Genomic DNA, 18450 nt, shown 5'->3' on the forward strand with positions numbered 1-18450 from the left:
CTCAATGTGCTAACACCAAGCCTTTGATCCCAATTCCTTGGTTAGTGCCCTTCTATTTCTTTCCTGTTACGTTGTGCCTTTAGCCTTATTGTGAGTCGGTTTATGCTAACATTGTTTTACCAGTTGGGTCATTTTAAATACTCGTGCATATTGAACGTCCAAGATGTGAAAATTAAAATATTTTCCAATTTGATCCCTCCTTTGATAATGAATTATGCGTGATACATTATAGCTTACTTTTCTCTAGCTACTCACTTTTTACAGAAGCTGTAGCCAAGTAAATGAATTTTTGTAGACTTTCCACGGAACTAGTATTGATTCATTAAACCTTTTTGTGGACGGATATGGCTACCATGTTTGACAACATTATAGAAAATGTGAAGTTCTTGAGGCTCCAAGTCAACAGTCTTATATCATCTTCAAAGTGATAACCATTTTGCCTATGTCATTGTTATCTTCACACGAATTTTGTTATTTTTCATAAAAAAAATTCCTGAGGATCTATTTTTTTTTATCAGCAAAAGATAAAATTTTATTAAAAACGGGAAAAGGGAAAAGAGATCCAATAAAAGATTGGATGATACACCTCAAGGGTAAAGCCCAAAACACCCAGAGGTCTACAAGAGTTCAACAAACAAATAAATAAGACAGCACAACCCAGCACCCAAATAAAAGAGATAAAAGCCCAAAACACCCAACCCCGGTACAACCAAGGACCGGCCCACCCAAAACCCTAAACGCTATATACTCTACAGCCGCACAAACCACCGGAATTTCTTATTTCAAGAGGAACCTTGAAGGTATCATTTCTCTTAATTAAGGTCCCTAAAAGATTGGCTCATTATATTTTTTCCAGTCTAAATACTTTCGCTTTCTCTAGCTAGCGCAAACTGAACTTCAATGCATGCTAGCTCTTTTGCAATCATATATTTAAACCTGTAATCAAATTCATGCACTTAATGAAACTTATGCCGCTTACAATTCTAAAAATATGCAACATCGTTCTTCTCAACGGACATGACAGACGTACCTTGCATGTTGTGCCTCACCTAGTTTGAATACAAGTTCGGCGTTTTTTCGACTGTAATGTTTTTGTTTTTAATTGTTGATAGGGTGGGGAATGCAGAGAAACCTCTTATTGGGATACTACAACACGTTCATACCCCATGTCAGCCAACTCCCACGCCCTCCCTTCTTTCCAGCATGCCCACCTGCACGCTACAACTCCAAATCCCCGGCCCCACGTCCTCATTCTCCCCTATTTTCCTCTTCTTCTACCATTTATTCTTTCTCATGCAACTCCTCACCATTTCCATATTGCTGCCAGAAGATGAAGTTTACAAATCAATCCATACGTAGTAAGTCCACCACTATATCTTTCTCATGTATCTTTACTTCCCCCACAGTCCCTCTTCTAATTAACGGAATGAATTCGAGTTTTTTGCTCTGCAGATTTTGAAAGCAAGAGGTTATGTTCAAGAACTATGCTGCATTAGTAGATTGCTCAGTTCACTACAATGTTTGGTTAGTTCTCATCCATTGCTCAAAGGTTGCTTAGCAAAAAAAAAAAAAAAAACCTTGCTCAAAGGTTGCAAAAAATTGCATTCATGCACTTTTCTTGCTTCTTTCTTTAATATTCCCACATTCCCTTTCCTAATGGTGTTTCCACTTTTTTGTCTCTAGATTTTGATTAACAAGTTGTGATCACCAATGTTTGGTTTCAGTGCTCATCCATTGTTCAAAGGTTAGCCTTGCGAATTCTCTCTTCCTCTGCTTCTACCCATCAAATTGTGAGCGAAACAAAATTCGACCCACGTTTCACCCTTCCATTTGAAAGCATCTGGAAAGAAAAAAACAGTCTCCCCCATGCCCATATACATGGTAGTTTTAATTATTTCGTTAGCTTTTTGTTTTTCTATAGTCTACGTTCTTTTGACTTTAACTTTAACTTAACTTAAATCTGAAAATTTTATTTTTATTTGAATTTTTTTTGCATTTTTTAGTTTTGCGAAACTTTTTTGGGTTATTAATTTATCTCGATGAGATGAATCAGAAAAGTAAAATTTTGAAACTTTTAAAATTGCTCTAAAAAGTGATTATTAAAAGATTGAAAATTTTACTTTTCCGATTCCTCTTATCGAAATAAATCAATAACCCACAAAAGTTTGGCACAAAACTAACAAATGCGAAAAAAATTCAAATAAGGACAAAATTTTTAGATTTAAATTAAGTTTAAGTTAAGTCCAAAAGAGCAAAAATAAGTCTTCTTACTTGCACATGTGGTACATTGATACATTGTATCTTTGTCTTTTGTACCTTTTTGTATAAAAAAAAGTACATTTAAACACTGTTTCTCTTGAGTATTTTTAAGTTCAAATAATTGTATATATCAGTACCTTTGTATTTTATGTAGATTTTTATGACGCCTCCTCTATGTTTGCGTAGTAATGATTATTTAGATACGTTGAATATCATACACAATTTTGAAACTAAACACGTCAGAGAGGGAGGGCTTAAAATTTTGTTAAGCAAGAAATAGAGGCATGTCAAGCTGCAAGGCTTGGAAAAATTATAAGTGAACAATAACTTATGGAACAAAAATAGAATTATAGAGTTAAACTACTTACGATCATTTTTTATGGTTTCTCCATCGTAAATTAGTCAGTTTCATTTGAAAGTGGTTAAGCAATGTAAGTGGGTATAGGTATACAATCAAACTAGCATTGTGCCCATTTGATATACAATAACAAGGAAAAAAAATATCATGAACTTTTTTGTGTGACTTCGTGTATCGAACAAGCATAACGCTAGTATCAATGAAGAGAATGAAGATGTAACCTTCTGGATAATCCTTGGGTTTGATGCACCCAAAAGCTTGCCTCAGCCGCCGGGTACTTCTTCAAGATGGGGGTGGAAGGAAAGTCATGATATTGACCACGGTAAGATCGACTAATTCTTTGGGGCTTTTGTGGTGTATCTTTTAGTTACCCACTCTTACCATAATATTAACAAATTTTTTAATTAATTTTCTTGAAATAGGCCACGTAGTAAAAACTCAAATTCGAACCACGCATATCAAGAATGGTGACACTAGTTCCGTTCATTCTAAAAATAGACTTCATCACAAAACACCCAGAGACACAAGCAGAACAAATATTAGTTCTTTCTTAGTTTTTTCTTGTCATGAGGCTGGCTTCAGGATCCACGATCTGCTTCGATACTCTTCTTGATCCCTCCGAGGACCTGCAATTATATTTAATTTGCAAAAACATCGGTATATTTCCTATGGGGAAAATAAGTGACCATAAAAAGGTAGTAGTATTTGGATTGAGAGAGACAGACCCCTAACAGTGGCATTCAGGTTTGCAGTCGCAAGACGGCGAGCATCCGCAGGCAGGACTGCAGCAACTTGGTACTTCGATGCTATTCTCGGACCCCTCCGAAGGACTAAAAATATATTTTGCAAAAAACATAAATTCGGCAGTTTGTTATACTACAGTTGTATTAGTTGATCAAGATGTACATTCAAAAAAAAAAAAACTAAAAAAATATACATACCTCTTCACTGGTAGTGCTGCACTAGCAAAGATGGCCACTGTTACTCTTCTTAATCCATCCAAAATGGTGGTTTTGAACAGTTTCAGAAACTTGGAGAAATCATATTGGGAGGGTATGTTTCTTTGCAGTGATTTGGTCAATTTGGTTAGCTCGCAATGATGTTATCTTCAACAACAAGGTGCTCGAGAAGTCAGAGGTGGTGGAATTAATTAGAACTAAGATGGCATTCTGGATCAAAGGGAAGTTTAATCGGCTCTCTCACAAACATACTAGAGATGAAGTTCAAGAAAGCTTGTGGAAAGGTATGTCGTTTTGTGTTAGAATTCTGCGTCTCCGTGTTAGGGTTTCTACGGTTATAGCCTTCGATCCGAGAAGAGGGTTTTTTTGGCTGAGTGATTTTTGCTCCGGTTAGAGTTTGAAGATTGGTACCTATTATTGACCGATTAGCAATTTTAAACATCTGATTCGAGATTCGTTAGATTTAGAAGATCTCAGGGGGTGACTGATCGGCTTGGGTTTCGGGTGAGACCCACCGCTTCCTACCTTGCCAGACTAATCTCTGGTGAGGTGTAAGGGGGGTACTTCGCGTCCTACCTCATAGGACTAATCTCCGGTGACGTGTAAGGGGAGTACTAGTGGTCTCTTTCTTCAGTTTCTTGTGGTTTTCTTGCCAAAGCCGCAGTCTTTCTTTCAAAAGTGGTTTCTGGTGGTGGTGGTGGCTGATTAATGGCTCCTCATCACAGACAAATGGGAAGAGATAGAGCTAATGCAGATAAGGAGTTCGGAAGGGGTGGAACAGGGGCCAGAAATCGTGACGGAGGTTGGATCCCAGTTATAAGTAAGCATAGGAGGCAGATGGTGGATTCAAACAATTCGATGATTACTCTCTTTGTAGATAACTTGCCTGAAGATGTGAGCCAAAGATGGGTGAGCCATTTATTCAACAAATTTGGAGTGGTCAAGGATGTTTTCATCCCTGGTAAAAGGAGTAAAGTTTTTACGGGGAAAGCTTTTGCTTTTGTTCGATATGACTGCGCGGTCTCTGCCGAGATGGCTATATCCAAAACTAATGGTGTATGGATTGAAGACAGGAAGCTTTTCGTCAAGACTGCTTCATTTGACCAGAAAAGAAAGGAGCTTTTGAAGCACAATCTCAATAAGAATGCTTCCGGAAATATCGCAAACAAAAAGGTTATGGGAGAAAACAGAAATGGGAACTTTGGATCATTGAAGAAATCTAGTACTGTGATGAAAGTAAATGGGGCAGAAAGAATGGGAGCTTCTTCAAGTGGTAATGTAAAGATGTTGAAAACCTATGCCCAGTCTGTCAAAGGAGATCATGGTGAGAAAGAAGAGCTGAGAATGGAGGAAAGGAATAATCAATCGGAGCGAAAATTGAGTCTAAATCGGTTGGAAATGGATGGCTTTACCGAAGCACTGTGGCAAAACTTCATAAATTAATTTCTATCAATGAATTGAGGTCTCAAATGGCGAGGATGGGAGTCAATAACATTATATATGATCAGAGCAATGGGTGGGAGATCGGTAATTTTAACTTGCAACAACAAAGAGGAGATGGAAAATTTAATTCAATTAAACTGCTTGCATGTCAAAGCAAGATTGCAACTAGATCAATTTTGAGTAGTAGAAACATAATGGTGGGAGTAGATGAAACAGCTCTGGTTTGCCCATTTTGTTTGTTGGAATTGGAAACTCCGGTGCATGTTCTACTCTCTTGTCCCTTCTCAATGATTATCTGGTCAAGAATAGCTGATTGGTGGAATATAGCTTGGGTGGCTCCTTCAAATTTGGTGGACTTATCTTCTTGGTGGTTCTCTTCTCCTTTCAAAAATTTGGAGAAATATCTTTGGGAGTGTTGTTTCTATGCAACCCTATAGTCTATTTGGATTGCAAGGAATAATGCTATTTTCAGTAATAAAATATTGGATCGCAATCATTTGGAAGAGTTAATCAAAATAAGAACAACCTTGTGGATCAAAGCCAAGTTTGATATAAAGGTGTATACGGTGGAAGATATTAAATCAAACCTTAACGGTGTTAGAAAACTCATTATTTAGGTGTATTTTTTGGGTGTAACTTTCCTTTCATTTTCCTTTCCTTTTTAGGGTTGTGGTGAACTTTCTGGTTCTCTCTTCTTTTTTACTCGATATACCCTCTTCGAATTTAATAAAATTTTCTTTTGTCGAGAAAAAAAGAAAGAAAGATGGCCACTGTTGGGTCTATCCCAAATCTGCCAACGAATTTGAGAAAAAAATAAATAAATAACCACACATCAAATATAGTTTGCAAAAATATAGAATTCCACAGTCCCTTACAACAGTGGGTATTAGGCCAATTTTGGCCGAATAATTCATTTGGATTATTTTTTGTCCTTATTGAATTTTTTTTTTCATTTGTTAATTTTTTATTAATTTTTTTTGGATTATTATTTCGTCACGATAAGAGGAATCTTAAAAGTAAAAACTTACAATTTAAAACTAAATTTTTTAAATAAAGACAAAAATAAATCAATTAGCCAAATTTTTTCGTCTTTAATCAGAATTTCGATGTTATTTCACCATAAATAATCTAAATGGATTATTTAGTCCATCACAAGTTATTTTCAGAAAAAAACTAAACAAGATTACAAACGCTAGGTACCCAACCCAATCCCCCAAAGGGAAAGAATAAGCGGGTTGGTCCCGCCTATTAACCCAAAGCCAACTCTTCCTCTTACACACACATGCATGCATGTTTTTTAAGAAGTCTTTAAAAGCATAACAACAGTAGAGAAAAAGAGTAAAACCTGAAGTTCTGGCCAAATGAATTGGTCTCCGGGACCAAAATCCCACCATCCAAAGTCATTTCATTTTCGTTGGCTGGGATCTTCTTCTCCTCAGCCTCAATTTCAACTCCTGCTAAAATAATCAAAATCCAAACACCTCTTAATCTCAACTCATCTAGAAATTTCTCATCAGCGTCGCAAACCCATAATACAAGGAAAATCTAATTGAAAATTTAGTTTTTGGGACTCAAAGGGATATTTCTATAAATAAATAAAAAATGGAAAAAAAGAAGAAGGAAGAACAGATCTGAGAGGAATAATAAAAAATAAAGAATAATTAAGGGGAGGGGAAAGAAAAAAGGAATTACCAAACTCGGGTTGAGTGATGGGGATAGTCATCCTGAATCGAAATCCAACCTCAGAAACTCAACCACAAAGAAAGAGGAGAGAGAAGCAAGGTGGGTCGGGAATGATGTATTAGGGTTTGTTGACATTTTTGGGCTCTGGGGAAGATCCGTATTTATAATGTCCTCCCTGAGAATTCAGAGGACAGAATTGAAAATAGTATATTAGTGGGGATTATGCCTTACACACAAAGAAAGCTAGGTGTTCTACACAGAGAGAGAGAGAGAGAGAGAGAGAGAGAGAGAGAGCTGGACACACATTATTTTATAACGTTCTTGCTATTTCCTAGTAATACAAGGGTTTTCAAAAGGATATCAGGGTTGTCTATTCAGAGCTACCAGGGTACGTACATTCATGCAACAGTTGACTAGTACAGTTGCACTTGTCAGTCACGTTTGCATTCAAATCTCTTTTATTATATGACAAGTCTACCCTTTAACCTTTCACGGTTCAGTCAAACAAATTACTCCAATTAGGCCAGGTCTCTATTTTTTTATTTTTTTTTTATCATAGGCCAGGTCTCTACCAAGGCAGAGTTTTTTTTATAACCGAGGAATAACTCTACAGCCGAGCCACAATTGGATCCAAATGTGCAACTCAAATCTCGGGGAAATTAGAACGGTCACATCAGTCACGGCCTTCCACTTACTATCAGGATACTCACCTGGTGGGGAATCGAACCCTTGATCAAGGGGAATATTCCAAAGTCAGTCATTCGTCCTTACCACTAGGGCAACCTCTGGATATGTCTACCAAGGCTGAGTTCTTCTCCACTTAGGGGGTGTTTTCACTAAAAAAAAATACAAAAAATTTAATGCATTTTACCATCTCATTTCCATTAACAAAAAAATTTCAATATTTTACCATTTCGTTCTCACTAACACAAAAAGTTTTCAACAAAAACTTTTTTTGCCACAGTAATTCTACTCACAAACCCATCAACAACTTGAGACAACAACTTATTCACTACCGGAAACACCTCACAACGAACATTATATTTTTTTTTCCAAAAAGGACAACATCTTCACACAAAAAAAAAATGCTAAAAGTTAAATGGAACGGGGCCTAAATGGGGCGTTTCCACTAACCACTACAACTCTTTGAATTTGTCTTTATTCCAAAAAAAAATGTGTTTGTTAGTTTTGCGCCAAATTTTTATATATTATTGGTTTGTCTTGACGAGAGAAATCAAAAAATGAAAAAATAGAAATATCCAAGTATTTTTGAAAGTATTCAAGAAAACTGAGAAACGTCAGCTTTTGGACTTTTCTTGGATATTTTCAAAAATGCTTGTGAAAAATTAGGAATTGAAAAGATTTGAAATAAGATTTGTGCTAATTTTTCTATCAATATGGATTTTGTTTAATAGATCTCATTAAGATCTTTTATACCGTGCAAAAAAATTGAAAAATTATTTTTCATTTATATTATTTTTGAGTTTAAAAATATAAAATAAATACTTATTTTTTAAAAAGGTGTTTTGGAACAAGACGTAATTCCACGGAGAGATTTGTTAGTGCCACATGAATTAATTACATATCATCATAATATGCTGCAATTGCCCTCCCTAGGAATCAACTTTGTTCTGACATCATCCTTAACCACCACCTCGCTGACTTTAGCTCCGTTTCGGAAAGGGAAATAATTATTTATTTTTTAAGAAAGTAATTTCAAGTTTAAAAATTATGTGCTTACGCAAATAATTTTTTTATTAATATAGATCTTGTTTGATAGATCTCATTGAGATCTTTTATACGGTGCAAAAAAAAATGAAAAATTATTTTTCATTTACATTATTTTTAAGCTTGAAAATGTGAAATAAATACTTATTTTTAAAAAAAGTGTTCTGAAACGGGACCTTTCTCTATAATTCAAATCTCAGTTCAAATCTTTTCAATTCCTCATCCGGTTCAAATCTTTTCAATTCCTAATCCAGTTTTATACTCCACTATCACAATTCCCAACCGATGTCGTCTTCTGCAAAGATAAATAAATTAGTGATGACTTCTTCCTCATTTAAAAACAACTAAAGTCTTACCCATTCGATACATGCACGAGAAAAAAAAAATTAAATTAGTGATGACTTTTTTTTCTGTTATCTTATACATCAGTAGATTGCCGTGACGTATGGTTATTGAAATTTACTCACTTTTTTTATAAAATAATTTTAAAAATTCACAATATGAAAAAACAAAAGAAATGAAGAAAAGAGATGGGTTTACTATCACAATTCCCATCCGATGTCTTCTTCTGCAAAGATAAATAAATTAGTGATGACTTCTTCCTCATTTAAAAACAACTAAAGTCTTACCCATTCGATACATGCACGAGAAAAAAAAAATTAGTGATGACTTTTTTTTCTGTTATCTTATACATCAGTAGATTGCCGTGACGAATGGCTATTGAAATTTACTCACTTTTTTTATAAAATAATTTTAAAAATTCACAATATGAAAAAACAAAAGAAATGAAGAAAAGAGATGGGTTTCAATAAAGATTGTCAAGGGCTAAGTGAATGACGCATTACAAACTTTTCCTTTGTTTTTCTTTTTTCTTTTGGAACTTCATAGTACATGTTCTCATTATTTTCTAATGCTTTCTCGGAATGCATCTTTAATAGCGGACGAGAATGTTAAATTTGATTTCTAATGGTTTCTGTTATGTCTTGCTAGAGATTTGTAGTTAATCTGGAGATCAAAAATATAATTATTGTTTTATTCTTTTAATTCTTTGTAGAAGAAAGAATTTTTATTGTGATCTTGTGATAGTGGAGCATTAATTACTGGATTCGGAATGAAAAAGATTTGAAGTGGGATTTGGATTTACGGAAAGTTCACTGGGGATTGTTTAGGAAAGCAATGACTATGGAGAAGTCAAACAAAACTGATTACTAGGTAGGGAGGACAACTAAGGCATATTAGGATGACGTGTAATTAATTCCCGTGGCAAAGTCAAACAGAGGCTTAACTCTGGGAATGGGGTGATAGAGCTCGAAACGGTGCCTTTTGGGCACAGCAGCCCCCGAGTGCGCAAATTTAAAGGCTCTATTTAAAACTTGTGGAAAGGAAAGGGAAGGAAAAGAAAATGAAATGAAATGAAACGGAAAATGTGAAGAAAGTATATTATTTTCTCTTGTTTGATTGTAGAAAGGAAATCAAAGAAAACTAAGAGGAAAATGAATTTCTCTTGTTGGTTTCAAGGGGAAAATAAGAAGAAAGGATTTTATTTTATTTTTAAATCTGAAAAGAAAGGAAAATTTGTGCTTAGGTTGTTTCCCACTTCTAGACCAGACCTTAGAAGTAATTTCCAGCCTCCTTTATTTTCCCTTTCCTCAAACCAGGAACCAAACAATTATGAATTTTTTTTTCCCTTTCATTTCTTCCATTCTTCCTAGGTTCTAAGGGTTTTTTTTGTAACTTAAGGAATTTTCCCTTCTATTTTTTGGTTTGGAACTTTAGACATTTCAAGTTTAATGAATAGAAAATTTTTTCCTCCCATTTTCTGCCTATTTTCTTTTCTTTTCTGTAGGTTTCAAACAGAGCCTAAGTTGTCTTTGAGGCTGCTAAACATGCCCCTCTCAGATTTCATATTTGGTGTCTCTTGTACAAAAAAAGTTGATTTCTCCAAGCACAACCTTTTTTTTTTTTTTATCGGCTTCTTCAAGCTCAAACTTAAGTTTTTTTTTTTCTTCCAATATTATATTCATTAGCGGGGGTTAGTGGGGTGTTAGAGTTAGCACAAAGAGATTCAGAGCAAGGGCAAAACCACTTATGGTCAAGGTGGGCTATAGCCCAAGTCCCTTCTAAAAAATAAAAAATAAAAATAAAAAGAGAAAATGACGGCCCAGGACGTGTTTTGATAATTAATATCCGCCAAATACAACTTAAGAACATTTGTTAATGCTGAAAATGTCCTTGACGGGTATTAATTATCAAAACACGTCTTTGGCCGTCATTTTCCCAAATAAAAAAGTTGTATGTAAAAATTTATCTCAAATAATTTTAGCCCAACCCCTCCCACCAACCCATTTTACTAGCTGGTGTCTTTAGATCTGGATAATAATTTGGAAGAGGGTGAACACTATCCTTCTTGTGAAAATTTTGTAGAGTCCACGGAATCAATATACTTATTGGTAATAGTGGAGTTTTTGTGGTAGAACAACCACAATTTTCATCAATCACAGAGAGGGTACAGTTCACTCTCTATAAAGGAAAGTGAATAAATTTATTCTTTTTGTAACGCCCCGAAAATTCGGAGACATTAATAAAATATTTAAAAAATTATTTTCACAAAAGAAATTTATAAATTTACTACGTCACTAGTTCAAAAGCATATGTCATTATATTACAATCGTTTTGAATAAATCAACATATTACAATTTCCAAATAAACTTAGAAGCTTCCAAAATAAAGTCGACTTAAATTAATCAGAGCGACTATGCGCACGGAAACCAAGGTTTTCAGCTTCTTTCTCGATAGGATTGAACTTGATCAAATCGTACGACACTTCTGCTCCATCTTCGGTACCTGGCGTTCGAGTTACCAGGGCAACATAGTACCGTGAGCGATAACGCTCAGTAGCCAAAACCCACCCGAACCCATAACTTACAAACTATAGGAATATAATTGACACACATTAAAAATAACATAAAAAGAGAACAATCAACCTTTCTTTCATTACTATCCTTTAACTTAAGTGAATTCTAGGGATCTTTCCCAGTAGATCCTTTCCTCCCATACCACTAACTCCGCCCGTTTCATGGGACAACCCACCTCTTACTTGTCCTGCACCGGGGTCTTAGGCGAATATGTTTCACTTAGACCATAACAAGAGGTTAAGTTACCCATGACGTAACCGTCTGTTAAGGTCGCACACAACACATCACACGTTGGGCCTTGATTAGCACCCTGGGCCTTACCTGGTTACCCATTTCAACATCATAGTACTTTCAAGATCACAATGGCCCTAACTGGTCACCATTTGATCACTGGGCCCTATCTGGTCACCCATTTCAAAATTTCACAACACACGTACACTCTCTCCACACATTATCAGATTTCCATTAACTTAACAACGTCTATCAGTTCTCTCATCGTAAACCACCCCAGGAACCTATTTGTTCAATCTATCAGTACAACAACATTTCACATAATCCACATTTCCACAATACAGGCCTTCATGCTAATAATGTTTAATCGAGCTATAAAATAAATCTTACTATAGAACTAATCATGCCACAAAAATAATCATGCGATACAACTAATAACACCAAAAAAATAATCATGCTATGCCACTAATAATGCCATAAAAATAATCATGCGATACAACTAATATTGCCATAAAAATGATCATGCGATAAAATTAATCTTGCGAGAAAACTAATTTAAGCAGTTCCTTTATTTTCTCTTTTCTTTATCAAGACTAAAGTCTACATTCATTCTTAATCGTCGCGGAGTATTGTCAGTACTAAAATAATTCATGATCGCAATAAAAACTAGGATTTAACCAAAACTAATTAACTTTGGGGCTTATAATCTTAGATTCCAATACACTAGGGTTAAATTTACAAGCTAAACAAACTTGAGGGACCAAACTGTAATTTTTCTAAAACTAATTTAACATTTCGATTTTCCAGTGACTGTTTTCAACGGAAAACAGTGGGCTCCCGCCGGACTTCAACCGGCGACGTCGGATTCGATTAATATCATACCGTAACGCTAAAATCATAATAGAAACACGATATATACTTAGGGAGGTGAGTTCCGAACTACCTCTCGTCCGGCAAAACGGGGTTTGGAAAGAGATGGCGGCGGTTCGGAGCTCGGGCGGTGGTGATGGTGAGCACGGCAGTGGAGATGGCTCCAGTGGCGGTGATGGCCGGCTGGTGGTGGGTTGCTCGGTGGTGGGAGGTGCTGATCGGTGGTGGTGGTGATGATGATGAGAGCTTGGTGGTGATGGTGAGAGGACGAGCGGCGCCGGTTGGAGGATCGGCGGATGGAGCTCGGCTGGAGGTGGGCTCGGTTGGTGGTGATGGCGGCAGGAGGTGATGCTGCTCCGGTGGTGGGGACGGCCGGTCGGAGGTATGGCTGCCTCCTCTCTCCTCTCACGCTGCTCTCTCTCTCTCTCTCTCTCTCTCTGCCGAGTGTGTGTGTGTCCTGGGAACAAGAATTGGAAAAAGAAGGGAATATAATGGGTTTTGGATTTTTTGGAGGGAGGGTATTATACTTTGGGTAAAAATGAGTTGTCGAATTTTGATTGGAGAATGGGGAAATATATATATATATATATATTTTTTCCTTCTATTCTTTTTTTTTTTTTTTTGTCTCCTCAGCCGAAAGTACGAAATGGAAAAAGGGAGAAGAAATGGGTTTGGGTTGGAAAAATAATTCGGTGCAACACATGCACACACTAGAAAAATTACTCATCAAATACGCGCGCGCGCACAATCGATTACGAAATAAAATTTGGTGTGACGACATAAATAATTTTTCGAATTAAATAAACTAACGAGAAAAATAATATTTTTGCTTTGATAATAATAATAATTTATTAAAAATACCGGGTCTTTACACTTTTAGATTTGCTCTTATATTGTTAAATGCAGAATATTGGCTGGTATGCTTAAATTTTTATTGATTTAATTGATGCAGATCACTGGCTGATGTCCTTAAATTTAAAAATGTTGGATTTTACAATCTTACTTTTTTTGGTTTAAGTTATAATAGAACAGCAAAAAAAAAATTGGAGCATTTTTTGAGATTTGTTGGCATCCAAGGCCAAGGGTTTTAACGGAATAGTTTTTTTTTTAGTCTGCTCTATGCATATTATATACACTGTTTTGCCCATTGAAATTTTTTTTTGAGTTAGCCCAAAGCAAAATCAATTGGGAAAATGACGGCCAATGACGTATTTTGATAATTAATACCCGTTAAGAACATTTTTAACATTAACAAATGTTCTCAGCATGTCTTTGGTTGGTATTAATTATTATCAAAATACGTTCTGAACCGTCATTTTTCAAAATCCATTCTTGATTCTGCCTTTGATTTAGAGGCTATCCATACTAACCTGACCTCCAAAATCCGCCCCTATGAAGCTTCAACCGAGGCCTCATTAGCAGTGGTTTCTCGTCAGGGGGGCAAACTTAAGTTGTCTGGGGGTATCGCAGATGAGTTGCTTTTATTAGGTGCATTTACAAGTTTATGGGGACAAGAACACAAGGAGTATGTTGTACGGCCCAACGCAAGCGAGAATCCTATAGAAACCGACCACACACCGACTAGGCATACCGACGTCTCGTAGAGTTCACTCCAGGTTTCACACGGATGATCCGAGTCATTTCATAATTTTAAAAAAAATGAATAGAATTGTAAAAAATCAGTTCAATCCAATATGTGTAGACGCTCGATCCAATCTTTCATGTTTTACGAATCCGGAAAACAAATGAAAAAAATGAAATGTTGGATCAAATACCATATTGGATTGAGCTGATTTTTCTGAGGTCCACTCGATTTTTCTTTTAAATTATTAAATGATTTGGATCATCTGTGCAGGACCCAGAATGAGCCCGCATGACAATACGTCTAGTCGGTATGTGTAGCAGGATTGCAACACAAGAGACCAAGATTAGACAAGGAAACCTAAAACTCACCGCTCTTTCCATAAATACTATATCGGAAAATTTTCAAAATACCTTCAAATTTTACACTCAATGTGTATAGGCTCTCGAACTTTAACATACTTCAATTTTACTCTTACACTTTTCTTCCATTAGTCAAATAGACCATTTGTCACACTCTAAAAATGTAACGCTCCGATTTTCCAAGGAATTTCGGAAGCATTAACCTTAAAATACACTAAATTTTATAAACTGTTAGGCCCGTATTTGTCGTTATACAAAATCAACATTAAAAATAAATACAAAAAAATCTAACGTTTTATTTAAACATCTTCAGAGCGACTCTAGTGTTGATACAGATCTCAAGCATCCTCGGTCTCCGCCCTTAGTATTCCTCTTGCGTCAAACAGTTCCACCATCGAACCCTGCACCCTCTGGCAAATTGATCGCCAAAGCAACCGATTTACCAGGATACAAACGTATCCGTGAGTGATAAATCACCCAGTAGAATAATCTCAATCCTACCAACCCCTTACTCTACAATTAGCATTCAGTAATAACAATAATATCACAATTGATAATACACGAGAGGTACAGAATAATAACACATCGTCTTTTTCTTCACTATCCATCATCTTACATGAAATTTAAGGATCATCTCCACGAGATCCTTTCCTCCCACATCCACTAACTACAACCGTCTCATGGGTCCACCATTCCTCTTGCTTATCCTGTACCAGGGTCCTAGGTGAGCGCATCTAAGTTATGTACCGAGCATGTTCTCACTGAAGACCATAACAGGAGGATCGAGTCATCCCATGACGTATCGTACATTAGGGTCGGACATCCACTACCCCACGCTAACTATAACCGTCTCATGGGACCCATTCTCTTCCCCAAAGAGAAACTTCCCATGACGTATCATACATTAACGTCTCACTAACTATAACCGTCTCATGGGACCTATTCTCTTCCTCGAAGAGAAACTTTCCATGACGTATCATACGTTAGCGTCACAACACCGAGCCCCGCAGGTAATCCATTTCAACACAGGGCCCCATAGGTTACCCTTGCCATCACCATGGCTCAAATCACAATTCACATACTCACACTTCCAACACTTTACCAATTTTCATTTACTTAATATCGTCTATATGAGTCACTACTAACCACCCCGTGAACCTAAGTCCAATCTAGCAATTACAACAATAATACTTCTTAATAGCTTAATCAACAAACAACATGTATCTCAAAATGAAGGCAAGCATAGCAATTGGTATTGTGCAAGTATGTAAACACATAATATTTTATGATTGGCCGATGCCCTTAAGGTTCGTTGACAAGTAAATTGATAATAGTTTTTATTAATTTCTTTTTAGGGTCGTTAAAAATAATAATACCAAAAATAATTTTATTCTTTTCTAAACCTAATACTTTTAGTTACTAAATCCTTTCGAGGTAGAAAATAAATCACAAATCCCAAAAAAAAATAGTCATAGATGTATCCTAAAAGTTTAAAATTTTAGCACAGGAGGTAAAATAATAATTTCACATTGTTTGGGATTAAGTTTTTGTACAAACCAAAACACAGGGGATAAACTGTAATTTCTGACGAATGGCTTCATGATGATGTTAGTCATCATCTACCGAGAGCACTGTACGCACTCCTACGCAAGTATACATATATATATATCATATATATTTACGTATGGTTTAACCAGAAACTTTGACCGGATCGTATGATCAATCCCGACATCGAAAATGGGCTTATTATACCTTTCCAGAATCGTCTCGACAAGACGAACAAGATGAACGGATCAGATTTTCCATACAAATAGTTTCACAAAAACGCAGATCTGAATCGAAAACGAAAATTTTCGATTTCTTCGACGCACAATGCACGGGTTTGTTTCTTTTCAATTCCTATCATTACAACTAATATAATAGCACAATTATATACTTAGGAGAAAGTAGAGAATAGATTATTCTACCTTAATCCGTACAAAACGATTTGGTGGAGTTCAATAGGTTTTCGAAAGTGAGGCTTGGTGGCGGCAACGGTAGTATTTTTCTTCCTTCTCCTTCCTTTTCCAGCACCGCTCTCTCTCTCGCTCTCGGTAAGGAATAAAAGAAAAGAAGAAAAGGAAATAAGGCCATGGTTTAATGCCTCTATGCCGAAATATGAGGAAGGGATATATCAAAGAGGTTAGGATTTGCATAAGGGATATTAACCCATGGGAAATTATGTCTTGTCTACATTTGAGGGAATTTAGGAGGAAAATGGGGGATTTGTACTCAGCCGAAATATAGAAATGGGGAGGGGTTGGGAAAAAGGAAAATGCTCAGGTGCAACACGCGCACACACTCAGACAATTACTCGTCAGAAACGCGTGCACGTAGATGATTACAGAAAAAAAAAAATTGGTGTGATGACATAAATAATTTTTTGCATTAAATAACTAACGAGCATAAATAATATTTTTGTTTTAATAATAATATTTATTTATTAAAAATACCGGGTCTTTACAAAAAAGATAGTGACCGGCCATGAACCACAAGACCCAAACTCGCAGAATATGCAGCCTAAAAAAAATAGTAAGTTAAGTAACAAAGCTATGGATGACTAAAAAATCAAGAATCTTTTCTTAAATACAATGGTTAAAGCTGTCTTGTTAAATTGAAATGGATAATAAAGTCCTGATTTCTCAAAACAGAATTAATATACAACTTGTGTACATTTCTTTTTATCGTAAAAGAAAAATTCTCTTGAACATGGCTCATGAATATTCCTATCAAAAACAAATCTTCGGCCCATGATTTCCATTTTACTAAATTATTAGTAGTCTTGTTGGCCCATGTGGATTCCTTTCCTATAATTTAGTTTTGACCCAAGGACACATTACGTTGCCAGAACCCAATGGCATAAGGCCCAATCTGGTGGTCTGCAAAGTGGACGTCCAGTTCATAAGGAGGTCGACCAAGGTCGTGAAATGGTCAACCGGTTTCTCGTTTGGTGGTCCATTTGTTTATCTGTTCTGCCATTGTTGACTTCCAAGCTTCTCTAAACGTTGGGAATCAAGTTTACATAGATTATGGTTCAACGTTCATATATGCAATTACTGAAGAACAGCAAATGGACCAACAAAGCGGATCAAAAAAGAAAACAAAAACAAATGGACCAACAAACGAGAAACCGGTTCAAATCTCAGAATATTACCAACTGGTCCTGTTTTGGGCCTCCTAATTCCCGTTAAGGATGGATAATCTGTTTAATTACGTGAAAGGTTTAATGGAGTCGAGTGTTTGTGTGTTTGCTCACGCCCTATGCGTGTTGCAGAAGAAGAAGAAGGGTATTCTCGTCGTTGAAAATATTTAATTCCTTACCGGTGCTTTTTGGGCTGGGCTAGGAGCTACTGGAGTTTTGATCCAGTATTTTGGACCGGCCATTCAATCTCCGTTCAAATCTGGGATGACGGGGCCTGAGTGGCAGAACTAGGATTAGGATTCCAGGGAGGCCGGCTTAATAAACATATATTTTTTATGGGATGGTATACTTATTATATCATAAGACTTTTACTTTCCAATACATTTATATTTCTATATTTAAATGATTCTAGTCTAATAGTGTTAAAGTATACCAACCATTTCAATTTTTTTAAGCCTACTTTAACTGTTACGTGATTATTTTTTATTTGTGAAAGAAATTGAGAAATGAGAATATAAAATAACCAAATTTTTTTATCAAATTAAGTCAAAATTATTAATATCATAAGTAGCTATACGGGAATAATTATGAACAATATTCAAAATCAGATATATACAAAATAAAAATTTTAAAATTTGAATGCTCGAGAGGTCGGCCCCGGGCCCCAACATAGCTCCGCCGAATGCTGCCACCACGGCACCTTCTTAGCTGCCACAGATCATGGCTTTCCCTAGGGGTAAGAAATTATTATGTCGTTTTGAATTTTTGTAGGGTTCGGGGAATTATATTAACTATTGTAACTGTTCATGTTCACTGACCGGCACATTCTTTTACTTTTCTGGTTTGATAAGTTGCTCAATTGCGTGTTTCCTCAAATCT

At 36.1% G+C, this 18450-nt stretch overlaps 2 protein-coding genes across 2 annotated transcripts in view; one reads left to right on the forward strand and one right to left on the reverse strand.

Annotated features, from left to right (window-relative positions):
• Positions 1 to 4305: 4305 nt before the first annotated feature.
• LOC131330387 (multiple RNA-binding domain-containing protein 1-like) lies at positions 4306 to 5019 on the forward strand. Its single transcript, XM_058363942.1, has one exon. The coding sequence runs from the start codon at positions 4306 to 4308 to the stop codon at positions 5017 to 5019; it is 714 nt and encodes a 237-aa protein (XP_058219925.1).
• Positions 5020 to 5457: 438 nt separating this feature from the next.
• The window catches only part of LOC131330393 (subtilisin-like protease SBT1.8), a 52181-nt gene continuing 39188 nt past the window's right edge, over positions 5458 to 18450 (reverse strand). The window contains exons 3-4 of the mRNA XM_058363953.1: positions 5791 to 5809; positions 5458 to 5481 (exon numbers count right to left, since the gene is read on the reverse strand). Of these exons, the coding sequence (XP_058219936.1) occupies positions 5458 to 5481; positions 5791 to 5809 (43 nt within the window). The remainder of the gene's footprint in view (positions 5482 to 5790; positions 5810 to 18450) is intronic.

The sequence above is a fragment of the Rhododendron vialii genome, chromosome 6a (assembly GCF_030253575.1).
Source record: "Rhododendron vialii isolate Sample 1 chromosome 6a, ASM3025357v1".
In the NCBI taxonomy this organism is placed as follows: Eukaryota; Viridiplantae; Streptophyta; class Magnoliopsida; order Ericales; family Ericaceae; genus Rhododendron; species Rhododendron vialii.

Bases quoted from the DNA above. Each gene is read 5' to 3' on its own strand.
- LOC131330387 (XM_058363942.1), top strand. From the start codon at position 4,306: ATGGGAAGAGATAGAGCTAATGCAGATAAGGAGTTCGGAAGGGGTGGA.